The sequence below is a fragment of the Cydia fagiglandana genome, chromosome 24, assembly GCF_963556715.1.
Source record: "Cydia fagiglandana chromosome 24, ilCydFagi1.1, whole genome shotgun sequence".
Lineage (NCBI taxonomy): Eukaryota > Metazoa > Arthropoda > Insecta > Lepidoptera > Tortricidae > Cydia > Cydia fagiglandana.
The window spans coordinates 7,196,910-7,209,121 of record NC_085955.1 but is presented as its reverse complement, the minus strand read 5'-3'; the positions used below and the strand labels follow the sequence as shown (position 1 = coordinate 7,209,121).

The following is a 12,212-nucleotide window of genomic DNA, read 5'->3' as shown; positions in this document are numbered from 1 at the left end:
CTATCTCGCGCGCTCGCTAATTCGCGCTCTCGCACGCGGGACGTTGATTGGTCGATCGGGCTCGTGTTATGTCGGCTCGTTATATCCCCACTATTAGCGCACTCCTTGTGGCTATATAATAAACGGTTATCAAAAAATCCGACAGACACTCAAAAGCACTCGTGCTGTCGTTTTGTGAGTAAACTAAAATTAAATAATCTTTAAACATGTCTGGACGCGGTAAAGGTGGCAAGGTTAAGGGAAAGGCAAAGTCCCGTTCTAACCGTGCCGGACTCCAGTTCCCCGTCGGCCGTATCCACAGGCTTCTACGCAAGGGCAACTACGCCGAGCGCGTCGGTGCCGGTGCCCCGGTGTACCTAGCCGCCGTCATGGAATACCTGGCCGCTGAGGTTCTCGAGTTGGCAGGCAACGCCGCTCGCGACAACAAGAAGACCAGGATCATCCCTAGGCATCTCCAGCTGGCGATCCGCAACGACGAGGAGTTAAACAAGCTCCTCTCCGGTGTGACCATCGCCCAGGGTGGTGTGCTGCCTAACATTCAGGCCGTACTCCTGCCCAAGAAGACCGAGAAGAAGGCTTAAGTGTCCTCACTTCTCATCAGGCTACATCTCTAGCGGTAACACACGGCGACTGGTGAATGTGTGCATTTGTCTCGCGCGTACATTTATCGCACGCACGGGGCCTCTGTTACATTCCCGCCCGAGTGACCGTTACAAAAGGCCCTTTTCAGGGCCACAATATAATTCTGTGTAAACGTTATAAGTTTCATGGCATAACGCATACTTATATGATGTCATTAGATCGATCAATAATAAAAATATGATACTACACATTTATGAATGAATTATATAATTACGGTTAAGAGTATTAGGTACTGTACTGAACTATAATATGATTATCGTTCAGAGTCTGCAAAACACATCACATAATTAATTAATATTATAAAATTAATCGTCGTTCGGAGGATTAATTAAAACTTAAAAAAGTGGATTAAAACACACTAATTATTTGTTGTTGGTGGATGGCTCGGATCAAAGATATTACTTGCTCAGCTACAACAGTGTGTCTCTGTAACAACAATTATAAATCAATAAATAAATAAGCTACATAAATAATTAATTAATATACCTAATTGTTGGCCGCCCACAGTTATATATAAAAATGGATGACGGATGGTTATGGTTATGGTTCAAATATATTTTGGTTAACTCATTATTATTACACAGCACATCGGGCGGGTAATGTTTGTTTGTTTATTTATTATTAATAATATAATGATGAATATTTAAGTACATAATATCAACACGCCCTCGCACTCCCCACCATGCCTACGGACGATGCTAATGATGCACGAACGCTATTGGTCGAGATACCGCGGGCTCGACGCTCGATCTTTAATCCCCTATTTCCCGTTCGCTACGCTAGCAAAGATCGGGCGACCGTAAAAAAATATCATATTTCCAGTTCGACTCTCGTACTGTAAGCATCTAACTATATCGCAATGCCACCCAAGACTAGCGGTAAGGCCGCCAAGAAATCCGGCAAGGCCCAGAAGAACATCTCCAAGTCGGACTCCAAGAAAAAGAAGAAGCATAAGCGCAAGGAGAGCTACGCCATCTACATCTACAAGGTGCTCAAGCAGGTCCACCCCGACACCGGTATCTCCAGCAAGGCCATGTCGATCATGAACTCGTTCGTGAACGACATCTTCGAGCGCATCGCCGCCGAGGCCTCCCGCCTCGCTCACTACAACAAGAGGTCCACTATCACCAGCAGGGAGGTGCAGACCTCCGTGAGGCTCTTGCTGCCCGGTGAGCTCGCCAAGCACGCCGTCAGTGAAGGCACCAAGGCCGTCACCAAGTACACCAGCTCCAAGTAAGCGTACGTCGTTCCTCGTATGCGGTCTGTCTTCTCAATACACTTTTAGTGTAATGGGTTTAGGTAGTTCGTATTGCGACGACACGACACGCTTTGAGAGTGTGGTTTGTGCATCAACCAAAAAGGCCCTTTTCAGGGCCACAAATACGTTCTGAATATAATATAAGATGTTTCTAACCGTGCATACGGTGTCAATCGGTCGATAAGTATCGATGATCAAAAATATTATTTACTTACACTATGGTGATGATGGTGGTTAAGTAAGGCCATGTAATCACGTACGCCTACATATTTAAAAAATTAAACAAATAGATACATATATATATGTAACGTGAGGCAATAGGGAATTGAACAGAGTTAGGTTATTTTCCGCGGAGTTAGGTTAGGTAGGCTGATCTAACATAACCTAACTCTAATAGTTTAAGTTAGGTTCCGCGGAGTTAGGTTAGGTAGGCTAACCTAACTCCTGGGTTAGGTTAAGTTAAGTTAGGTTCCGCGGAGTTAGGTTAGATAGGCTAATCTAACTCCTAGGTTAGGTTAGGTTCCGCGGAGTTAGGTTAGGTAGGCTAACCTAACTCTGTCAAATATTGTTATTTAGTACCAGACCTAACCTAACTCCTAGGTTAGGTTGTACTTAGGCTAACTTAACTCGGTCAAATATTGTTATTTACAACCTAACCTAACTAAAAAAAAAAAAAAAAAAAACGCAATAAAATTAGTATGAGTGAAAAAAAAAAATCTATATATACATATGTTTTAATATTTCAATAATTTATTGTAATCAGAAATCGTATTGGTGAGAAATGAAGAGGGGAGAGGGGGACGCGTATGTGAATTTTATAGACCTCTCGCTCACACGCACACTAACTCCGTCCCTTTCCGACGAGCACATAAAAAGCAGGCGCTCTGAGTCGCGAAGTTTATTCCCTCTCGTGACTCGTTAACGTAACGTAGTAACGCGTGTCGTAGTAAATTTTTTTCGCAATGGCCCGTACAAAGCAGACCGCTCGTAAATCCACCGGTGGTAAAGCGCCCCGTAAACAGCTCGCCACCAAGGCGGCCCGCAAGAGCGCGCCGGCCACCGGGGGCGTCAAGAAGCCCCATCGTTACAGGCCCGGCACGGTCGCCCTCCGTGAGATCCGTCGCTACCAGAAGAGCACTGAGCTTCTGATCCGCAAGCTGCCCTTCCAGCGTCTGGTGCGTGAGATCGCTCAGGACTTCAAGACCGACCTGCGCTTCCAGAGCTCTGCCGTTATGGCTCTCCAGGAGGCCAGCGAGGCTTACCTCGTCGGTCTCTTCGAGGACACCAACCTGTGCGCCATCCACGCCAAGCGTGTGACCATCATGCCCAAGGACATCCAGCTGGCTCGCAGGATCCGCGGTGAACGTGCTTAAAACCACCCACCACCAAGCTAAAATCGGCACGGAGCTACATCACCGAACGCGCAGTCTGCGCGAACGCATTCGGTTACATTATATCTATTATTTTGTACCACGCGTTTTGCGCCTGGACATGCGAACGTGACGCTTCTGTCTTATATCAAAAGGCCCTTTTCAGGGCCACACATGATTCGAAAATTCACAATTGTTTCTTTGAACAAACACTTACGCGTAGATAAATCAATCGATCGATCACTATTATTAATCAAATTAGTAAATATAATATGTTCAATTCATACATAAGATTAACCGCGATACACCATTAAATACCCTATAGGTACTTACAGTCAAATAATAAGGTTATTAACGACGAACCTAATCATTTTTCCTACTAGAATTTAGTAGTGCAGTATGTAGTATAGAATGGAAAGAAGGAAAGTGAATTAAACTCGTGATATTAATTACGCGCCAAGTAAAATTTAAAATTTAAGTTAATACGAAATAATAATTTAGATACTTAGATAGAAAATTCAAATTTTATATAGGTACCGACGTATATATCGACAAAATTATTACCACTGAATGAATGCTTACAAAAATATTAGAGATTTATATAGTATGACATGTAAGTAGTACATATTTATATCCCCAAAGTTATGAATTTTCTTTTTTAATAACCGTATCATATGAAATTATTTATCAATATTATATTATATTTCACGAATAAAAAGTAAATCAAATAATAATGCTCCGATATCTCTCTAACCCCGTCCCCCGTCTCCCCGCAATAGGGTAAAGCGTATAAATAACGCACAGATCGCGCCTCGCCTGTATTCCACTCGTGTCGACGCGCGCCGCAAGTCGTGTGTCGTGTTCCGTGTATTCCGTTCGAGAAGTATAATCTCAACTAAAAGTCGCAATGACCGGTCGCGGTAAGGGAGGTAAAGGTCTGGGGAAAGGAGGAGCCAAGCGCCACAGGAAGGTGCTCCGTGATAACATCCAGGGTATCACCAAGCCCGCCATCCGTCGTCTCGCCCGCAGAGGTGGCGTCAAGCGTATCTCCGGTCTGATCTACGAGGAGACCCGCGGTGTTCTGAAGGTGTTCCTCGAGAACGTGATCCGTGACGCGGTCACCTACACCGAGCACGCCAAGAGGAAGACCGTCACCGCCATGGACGTCGTCTACGCTCTGAAGCGTCAGGGCCGCACCCTCTACGGTTTCGGTGGTTAAGCGCTCCGCTTGCACTTGGTCCGCCGCGCGCGACATCGTGTAATATGTACTGACGCATGTATTACCGTATCGCGCGCGCGCGCGACCGAGCGGGCGCGCGCGCCGCGTCCTCAGACGCAAATACAAAAAGGCCCTTTTCAGGGCCGCAAATAATTCTAACTATATGCACCGCAAATACAAAGTTTCAGCAGCGACACATACGGACAGACAATCGATCTATCTATCTAATAATATGTATAATAACTTACTTACCCCGCACCGCAAGTCCAATTTTCTAACTTGTAACAGCAGCCCCAGCCACCTCGTTCGCCGCTTCGGTGGTTTGACGCCAGCCAGCCCGGATCTCTAAAACAATTAAGTATATGTACTTAATTTTTGTTGAATATGTGGTTATTTTTACAAGCAAATGTGTGCTAATAATATTGATACTAGAGCAAGCTAAATATATCTTTAAATCTTTAGATTCCGATCTAGCACATCATTGTGTAAGTCACAATTATTAATGTGCACCAAGCATACTTAATTATTAGTAAGTAAGTAGACCTTGCCCGCCCACTATACCTATGTACTCGTATATAAAATAGGCATAAGTAAGTATATATATAGAGATTCGATTGAACGTCTCCACAGCTAGAGCTTTACACGCGTGTCTATTTACCACACCTCCCAGTAGGTACATACAGCATGCATAAATTCTGATATCTCTCCATCTCTTCAAGAATCATCCATCCATCCATCCATCCATCCATCCATCAATCGGTCCATCCATCCGACGTCATCATCATCATCATCATCATCATCATCTTCTTCCTTTTATTTTTCCCGACTTCCCGACTAGCATCGCCCTAACCAAAACATAAATAATTAATAAATATAAGTATGTACCTACATAGTTAATAGTTATTACTCACGTTTTCAAAATGCAAACATGTATTTCTCACTCACAGACACGCACTCGCTAACTTCTTCTTAGTTAGTATTACTAATAACACCATAATTATATATATTTTTTAAAACAATCACATGCAACACCGCACACACCACATTTTACATCACTCTCACCTGACACCTGTGAGGCTGTGACCTACTACTACTACTACTACTACTACTACTGATAACGACGACCAGGATGAACTGCCCAATTAGGTAAAGGATTCGCAAATATTGCACAAAACAGACAGGGACACCCAACATCCCCTCACCCACTCACCTCGAATTTTACCTCACCAAAAACATTAATATTATAGGTAACTAATAGCAGCAGCATTATAGTAACTCAGCTCAGCAGCCTAAGACTTTTCGCGTGTTCCTATGATGAATATAATTAAGTACATATAAAATATATATCAACCTAAACAGATTCTTATGTCCAACAACAACACACACAGTATTGCAATACTGTACAAAAATAATTTATATCGTTTGTTTTAATATTAGGCGCATTCAGACAGATAAATAATATAATACGTTACTAAAACAAAAACAAAAACAAAAACTAAATAAAATACGACCTACACGATATTCTACCTATCATCATGCGCTCGCAAGCTCCGAGTGTCGCGCTGTATGATCCTCGTAGAGGAGAGTTTAACCATCAGAATTATAATAATATTCATGAATATGGTAATATCGTAATGTATTATAGAACATAAATAATTATATAAACGTAATATAAAACACCTATCCCGTTTTACATCGGTACCAGCAGAGAGCAAACCGCTGAACGTAGGCAATCCAAGTCGCGGTATGGCTGTTTTACGACAGTGAAGACAACAAGTCAAAATAACATTATAACTATAATTTTCTACTTTTGTTATTGTGTCACATCTATCTATGGTATCTTCGCTTTTAACTGGAAGACACATAATAGTGTTAAATGTGGTTTTAATTAAGAAAAATCACTTTTTAAACAGACCCGAGGTGTCCGCAACCTATAATACCAAAAGTAAAGTTCCCTCATTCGTTTATCGGCGTTCCAAATCTTAAAACTTCTATTAAAATACATATATCAATTCATAAAGAATATACACGTGCAATTATATTATAATCATTATAATATAATTCACTATAAATTTAGTTTAATCATAAACGAGTAAGTGAAAAGTTGGAAGTGTTATTACGAGAAAACGTCCCGCGACATAAGGGTCTGCGTTACGGTTAAGCCGGAGGATATATAATAGGTGGCGCCCCCGTCGGCGGTGTTTAGTACTCGCCAGCGCAGCGCTCCGCTTACACGCGTCCGCTGTTCTCTCTTTGCGCAGTTCGTGCGATTTACTAATTTGTAACTACACATATATTTTACTTTTTTAAATATGGCCGATACCGCAGTTGCTGCCGACGCTCCCGCCCCGGCGACGCCCGCGAAGAAGCCTAAGGCGTCCGCCTCCGCAGGCGCTAAGAAGCCTAAGGCGAAGCCCACCCACCCTAAGACGTCCGAGATGGTTAACAGCGCCATAAAGGAGTTGAAGGAGAGGAGCGGTTCGTCCCTGCAGGCTATCAAGAAATACATCGCCGCCCAGTACAAGGTCGACGCCGAGAAGCTGGCACCTTTCATCAGAAAATATCTGAAGAGCGCAGTCGAATCCGGCGCACTCATACAGACCAAAGGCAAGGGCGCGTCCGGCTCGTTCAAACTGGAGTCGAAGACATCATCCGCCGGCAAGAAGCCCGCCGCGGCCAAGAAATCTAGCGCTAAATCTTCAGCCGCCGCTAAGAAGCCCGCCGCAGCTAAGCCCGCTAAGGCGAAGAAGGCCGCCGCGTCCCCGGCCAAGCCTAAGGCCGCCACGAAGGACAAGAAGGCCGCCGCAGCCAAAAAGAAGCCCGCAGCGAAGAAACCTTCCACCCCCGCCAAAGGCAAGAGCGCCGCCGCGCCTAAGGCCAAGAAGACCGCGAAGCCGCCGACCAAGAAGCCTAAAGCTCCCAAGCCAAAGAAGGCCGCGGCCGCTCCCAAAGCGAAGCCCGCCGCTAAGAAGGCTGCCTCGAAGAAGTAAGAAGACTGCGCCATATTGTCGTCGTCGTCGTCCTTACATCGGTCGCGGTAGTGGTCGTGATGGTAGAGGAGATGTCGATTGTCGTTGCTATAAATATTATACGACGACGTGTCGCCTCTTTTCGACTCACGTCATACGCCTGTGCGCGTTATACGCACATCAAAAAGCCCTTTTCAGGGCTAACAAATGTATTCAAAGGTTCATATCGCCTCTGTTTCATTGCAATGAGCACATACACGAGTCGATCGATCGATTGATTGATCTATTAGATCAAAGTTATGAACATACATACCACCACCACAATAGATGTTCGGGATCGGAGTAAAAAGTCGAATCTCAAGGCACTGATAGATTAAATTAGGATATTATGTTAGGTTTGGTGTCATGTTTTACATTTCGACTTGACAATTGGAACGTGAATAAACATGATAACATAGATAATGATGATCTTAGATTTCAAAAAAAAAAAAAAAAAAATAGATAGTTCATATCTACATACATACGTACGGCCTATAGATAGATATAGGCCAAATTATAAATTAGGTAGAGTTATATGAACTTACTTACAGAATATTTTGTTAATTGTGTTATTTATTCAGTTATACTTTGAGATGTATTTATTTATTTATATTGAATTTCTTTTATTTTATCTCTATCTCGCGCGCTCGCTAATTCGCGCTCTCGCACGCGGGACGTTGATTGGTCGATCGGGCTCGTGTTATGTCGGCTCGTTATATCCCCACTATTAGCGCACTCCTTGTGGCTATATAATAAACGGTTATCAAAAAATCCGACAGACACTCAAAAGCACTCGTGCTGTCGTTTTGTGAGTAAACTAAAATTAAATAATCTTTAAACATGTCTGGACGCGGTAAAGGTGGCAAGGTTAAGGGAAAGGCAAAGTCCCGTTCTAACCGTGCCGGACTCCAGTTCCCCGTCGGCCGTATCCACAGGCTTCTACGCAAGGGCAACTACGCCGAGCGCGTCGGTGCCGGTGCCCCGGTGTACCTAGCCGCCGTCATGGAATACCTGGCCGCTGAGGTTCTCGAGTTGGCAGGCAACGCCGCTCGCGACAACAAGAAGACCAGGATCATCCCTAGGCATCTCCAGCTGGCGATCCGCAACGACGAGGAGTTAAACAAGCTCCTCTCCGGTGTGACCATCGCCCAGGGTGGTGTGCTGCCTAACATTCAGGCCGTACTCCTGCCCAAGAAGACCGAGAAGAAGGCTTAAGTGTCCTCACTTCTCATCAGGCTACATCTCTAGCGGTAACACACGGCGACTGGTGAATGTGTGCATTTGTCTCGCGCGTACATTTATCGCACGCACGGGGCCTCTGTTACATTCCCGCCCGAGTGACCGTTACAAAAGGCCCTTTTCAGGGCCACAATATAATTCTGTGTAAACGTTATAAGTTTCATGGCATAACGCATACTTATATGATGTCATTAGATCGATCAATAATAAAAATATGATACTACACATTTATGAATGAATTATATAATTACGGTTAAGAGTATTAGGTACTGTACTGAACTATAATATGATTATCGTTCAGAGTCTGCAAAACACATCACATAATTAATTAATATTATAAAATTAATCGTCGTTCGGAGGATTAATTAAAACTTAAAAAAGTGGATTAAAACACACTAATTATTTGTTGTTGGTGGATGGCTCGGATCAAAGATATTACTTGCTCAGCTACAACAGTGTGTCTCTGTAACAACAATTATAAATCAATAAATAAATAAGCTACATAAATAATTAATTAATATACCTAATTGTTGGCCGCCCACAGTTATATATAAAAATGGATGACGGATGGTTATGGTTATGGTTCAAATATATTTTGGTTAACTCATTATTATTACACAGCACATCGGGCGGGTAATGTTTGTTTGTTTATTTATTATTAATAATATAATGATGAATATTTAAGTACATAATATCAACACGCCCTCGCACTCCCCACCATGCCTACGGACGATGCTAATGATGCACGAACGCTATTGGTCGAGATACCGCGGGCTCGACGCTCGATCTTTAATCCCCTATTTCCCGTTCGCTACGCTAGCAAAGATCGGGCGACCGTAAAAAAATATCATATTTCCAGTTCGACTCTCGTACTGTAAGCATCTAACTATATCGCAATGCCACCCAAGACTAGCGGTAAGGCCGCCAAGAAATCCGGCAAGGCCCAGAAGAACATCTCCAAGTCGGACTCCAAGAAAAAGAAGAAGCATAAGCGCAAGGAGAGCTACGCCATCTACATCTACAAGGTGCTCAAGCAGGTCCACCCCGACACCGGTATCTCCAGCAAGGCCATGTCGATCATGAACTCGTTCGTGAACGACATCTTCGAGCGCATCGCCGCCGAGGCCTCCCGCCTCGCTCACTACAACAAGAGGTCCACTATCACCAGCAGGGAGGTGCAGACCTCCGTGAGGCTCTTGCTGCCCGGTGAGCTCGCCAAGCACGCCGTCAGTGAAGGCACCAAGGCCGTCACCAAGTACACCAGCTCCAAGTAAGCGTACGTCGTTCCTCGTATGCGGTCTGTCTTCTCAATACACTTTTAGTGTAATGGGTTTAGGTAGTTCGTATTGCGACGACACGACACGCTTTGAGAGTGTGGTTTGTGCATCAACCAAAAAGGCCCTTTTCAGGGCCACAAATACGTTCTGAATATAATATAAGATGTTTCTAACCGTGCATACGGTGTCAATCGGTCGATAAGTATCGATGATCAAAAATATTATTTACTTACACTATGGTGATGATGGTGGTTAAGTAAGGCCATGTAATCACGTACGCCTACATATTTAAAAAATTAAACAAATAGATACATATATATATGTAACGTGAGGCAATAGGGAATTGAACAGAGTTAGGTTATTTTCCGCGGAGTTAGGTTAGGTAGGCTGATCTAACATAACCTAACTCTAATAGTTTAAGTTAGGTTCCGCGGAGTTAGGTTAGGTAGGCTAACCTAACTCCTGGGTTAGGTTAAGTTAAGTTAGGTTCCGCGGAGTTAGGTTAGATAGGCTAATCTAACTCCTAGGTTAGGTTAGGTTCCGCGGAGTTAGGTTAGGTAGGCTAACCTAACTCTGTCAAATATTGTTATTTAGTACCAGACCTAACCTAACTCCTAGGTTAGGTTGTACTTAGGCTAACTTAACTCGGTCAAATATTGTTATTTACAACCTAACCTAACTAAAAAAAAAAAAAAAAAAAACGCAATAAAATTAGTATGAGTGAAAAAAAAAAATCTATATATACATATGTTTTAATATTTCAATAATTTATTGTAATCAGAAATCGTATTGGTGAGAAATGAAGAGGGGAGAGGGGGACGCGTATGTGAATTTTATAGACCTCTCGCTCACACGCACACTAACTCCGTCCCTTTCCGACGAGCACATAAAAAGCAGGCGCTCTGAGTCGCGAAGTTTATTCCCTCTCGTGACTCGTTAACGTAACGTAGTAACGCGTGTCGTAGTAAATTTTTTTCGCAATGGCCCGTACAAAGCAGACCGCTCGTAAATCCACCGGTGGTAAAGCGCCCCGTAAACAGCTCGCCACCAAGGCGGCCCGCAAGAGCGCGCCGGCCACCGGGGGCGTCAAGAAGCCCCATCGTTACAGGCCCGGCACGGTCGCCCTCCGTGAGATCCGTCGCTACCAGAAGAGCACTGAGCTTCTGATCCGCAAGCTGCCCTTCCAGCGTCTGGTGCGTGAGATCGCTCAGGACTTCAAGACCGACCTGCGCTTCCAGAGCTCTGCCGTTATGGCTCTCCAGGAGGCCAGCGAGGCTTACCTCGTCGGTCTCTTCGAGGACACCAACCTGTGCGCCATCCACGCCAAGCGTGTGACCATCATGCCCAAGGACATCCAGCTGGCTCGCAGGATCCGCGGTGAACGTGCTTAAAACCACCCACCACCAAGCTAAAATCGGCACGGAGCTACATCACCGAACGCGCAGTCTGCGCGAACGCATTCGGTTACATTATATCTATTATTTTGTACCACGCGTTTTGCGCCTGGACATGCGAACGTGACGCTTCTGTCTTATATCAAAAGGCCCTTTTCAGGGCCACACATGATTCGAAAATTCACAATTGTTTCTTTGAACAAACACTTACGCGTAGATAAATCAATCGATCGATCACTATTATTAATCAAATTAGTAAATATAATATGTTCAATTCATACATAAGATTAACCGCGATACACCATTAAATACCCTATAGGTACTTACAGTCAAATAATAAGGTTATTAACGACGAACCTAATCATTTTTCCTACTAGAATTTAGTAGTGCAGTATGTAGTATAGAATGGAAAGAAGGAAAGTGAATTAAACTCGTGATATTAATTACGCGCCAAGTAAAATTTAAAATTTAAGTTAATACGAAATAATAATTTAGATACTTAGATAGAAAATTCAAATTTTATATAGGTACCGACGTATATATCGACAAAATTATTACCACTGAATGAATGCTTACAAAAATATTAGAGATTTATATAGTATGACATGTAAGTAGTACATATTTATATCCCCAAAGTTATGAATTTTCTTTTTTAATAACCGTATCATATGAAATTATTTATCAATATTATATTATATTTCACGAATAAAAAGTAAATCAAATAATAATGCTCCGATATCTCTCTAACCCCGTCCCCCGTCTCCCCGCAATAGGGTAAAGCGTATAAATAACGCACAGATCGCGC

The 12,212-nt window shown here is 43.4% G+C and overlaps 6 protein-coding genes across 6 annotated transcripts; all 6 read left to right on the top strand.

Annotated features, from left to right (window-relative positions):
• Nucleotides 1–206: 206 nt before the first annotated feature.
• Nucleotides 207–581, top strand: LOC134676513 (histone H2A). Its single transcript, XM_063534899.1, has one exon. It carries the CDS (start codon nucleotides 207–209, stop codon nucleotides 579–581), a length of 375 nt encoding a protein of 124 aa, XP_063390969.1.
• A 920-nt stretch (nucleotides 582–1,501) lies between these two features.
• On the top strand, nucleotides 1,502–1,879 carry LOC134676220 (histone H2B). Its single transcript, XM_063534542.1, has one exon. The coding sequence runs from the start codon at nucleotides 1,502–1,504 to the stop codon at nucleotides 1,877–1,879; it is 378 nt and encodes a 125-aa protein (XP_063390612.1).
• Nucleotides 1,880–2,862: 983 nt separating this feature from the next.
• Nucleotides 2,863–3,273, top strand: LOC134676129 (histone H3). Its single transcript, XM_063534410.1, has one exon. It carries the CDS (start codon nucleotides 2,863–2,865, stop codon nucleotides 3,271–3,273), a length of 411 nt encoding a protein of 136 aa, XP_063390480.1.
• A 3,528-nt stretch (nucleotides 3,274–6,801) lies between these two features.
• On the top strand, nucleotides 6,802–7,479 carry LOC134676128 (histone H1C-like). Its single transcript, XM_063534409.1, has one exon. It carries the CDS (start codon nucleotides 6,802–6,804, stop codon nucleotides 7,477–7,479), a length of 678 nt encoding a protein of 225 aa, XP_063390479.1.
• An 858-nt stretch (nucleotides 7,480–8,337) lies between these two features.
• On the top strand, nucleotides 8,338–8,712 carry LOC134676131 (histone H2A). Its single transcript, XM_063534412.1, has one exon. It carries the CDS (start codon nucleotides 8,338–8,340, stop codon nucleotides 8,710–8,712), a length of 375 nt encoding a protein of 124 aa, XP_063390482.1.
• A 920-nt stretch (nucleotides 8,713–9,632) lies between these two features.
• LOC134676130 (histone H2B) lies at nucleotides 9,633–10,010 on the top strand. The gene has a single exon (XM_063534411.1). The coding sequence runs from the start codon at nucleotides 9,633–9,635 to the stop codon at nucleotides 10,008–10,010; it is 378 nt and encodes a 125-aa protein (XP_063390481.1).
• Nucleotides 10,011–12,212: the final 2,202 nt, after the last annotated feature.

Excerpts from the sequence above, each read along its gene's own strand:
- LOC134676513 (XM_063534899.1), top strand. The coding sequence starts at position 207 with ATGTCTGGACGCGGTAAAGGTGGCAAGGTTAAGGGAAAGGCAAAGTCC.
- LOC134676220 (XM_063534542.1), top strand. The coding sequence starts at position 1,502 with ATGCCACCCAAGACTAGCGGTAAGGCCGCCAAGAAATCCGGCAAGGCC.
- LOC134676129 (XM_063534410.1), top strand. The coding sequence starts at position 2,863 with ATGGCCCGTACAAAGCAGACCGCTCGTAAATCCACCGGTGGTAAAGCG.
- LOC134676128 (XM_063534409.1), top strand. The coding sequence starts at position 6,802 with ATGGCCGATACCGCAGTTGCTGCCGACGCTCCCGCCCCGGCGACGCCC.
- LOC134676131 (XM_063534412.1), top strand. The coding sequence starts at position 8,338 with ATGTCTGGACGCGGTAAAGGTGGCAAGGTTAAGGGAAAGGCAAAGTCC.
- LOC134676130 (XM_063534411.1), top strand. The coding sequence starts at position 9,633 with ATGCCACCCAAGACTAGCGGTAAGGCCGCCAAGAAATCCGGCAAGGCC.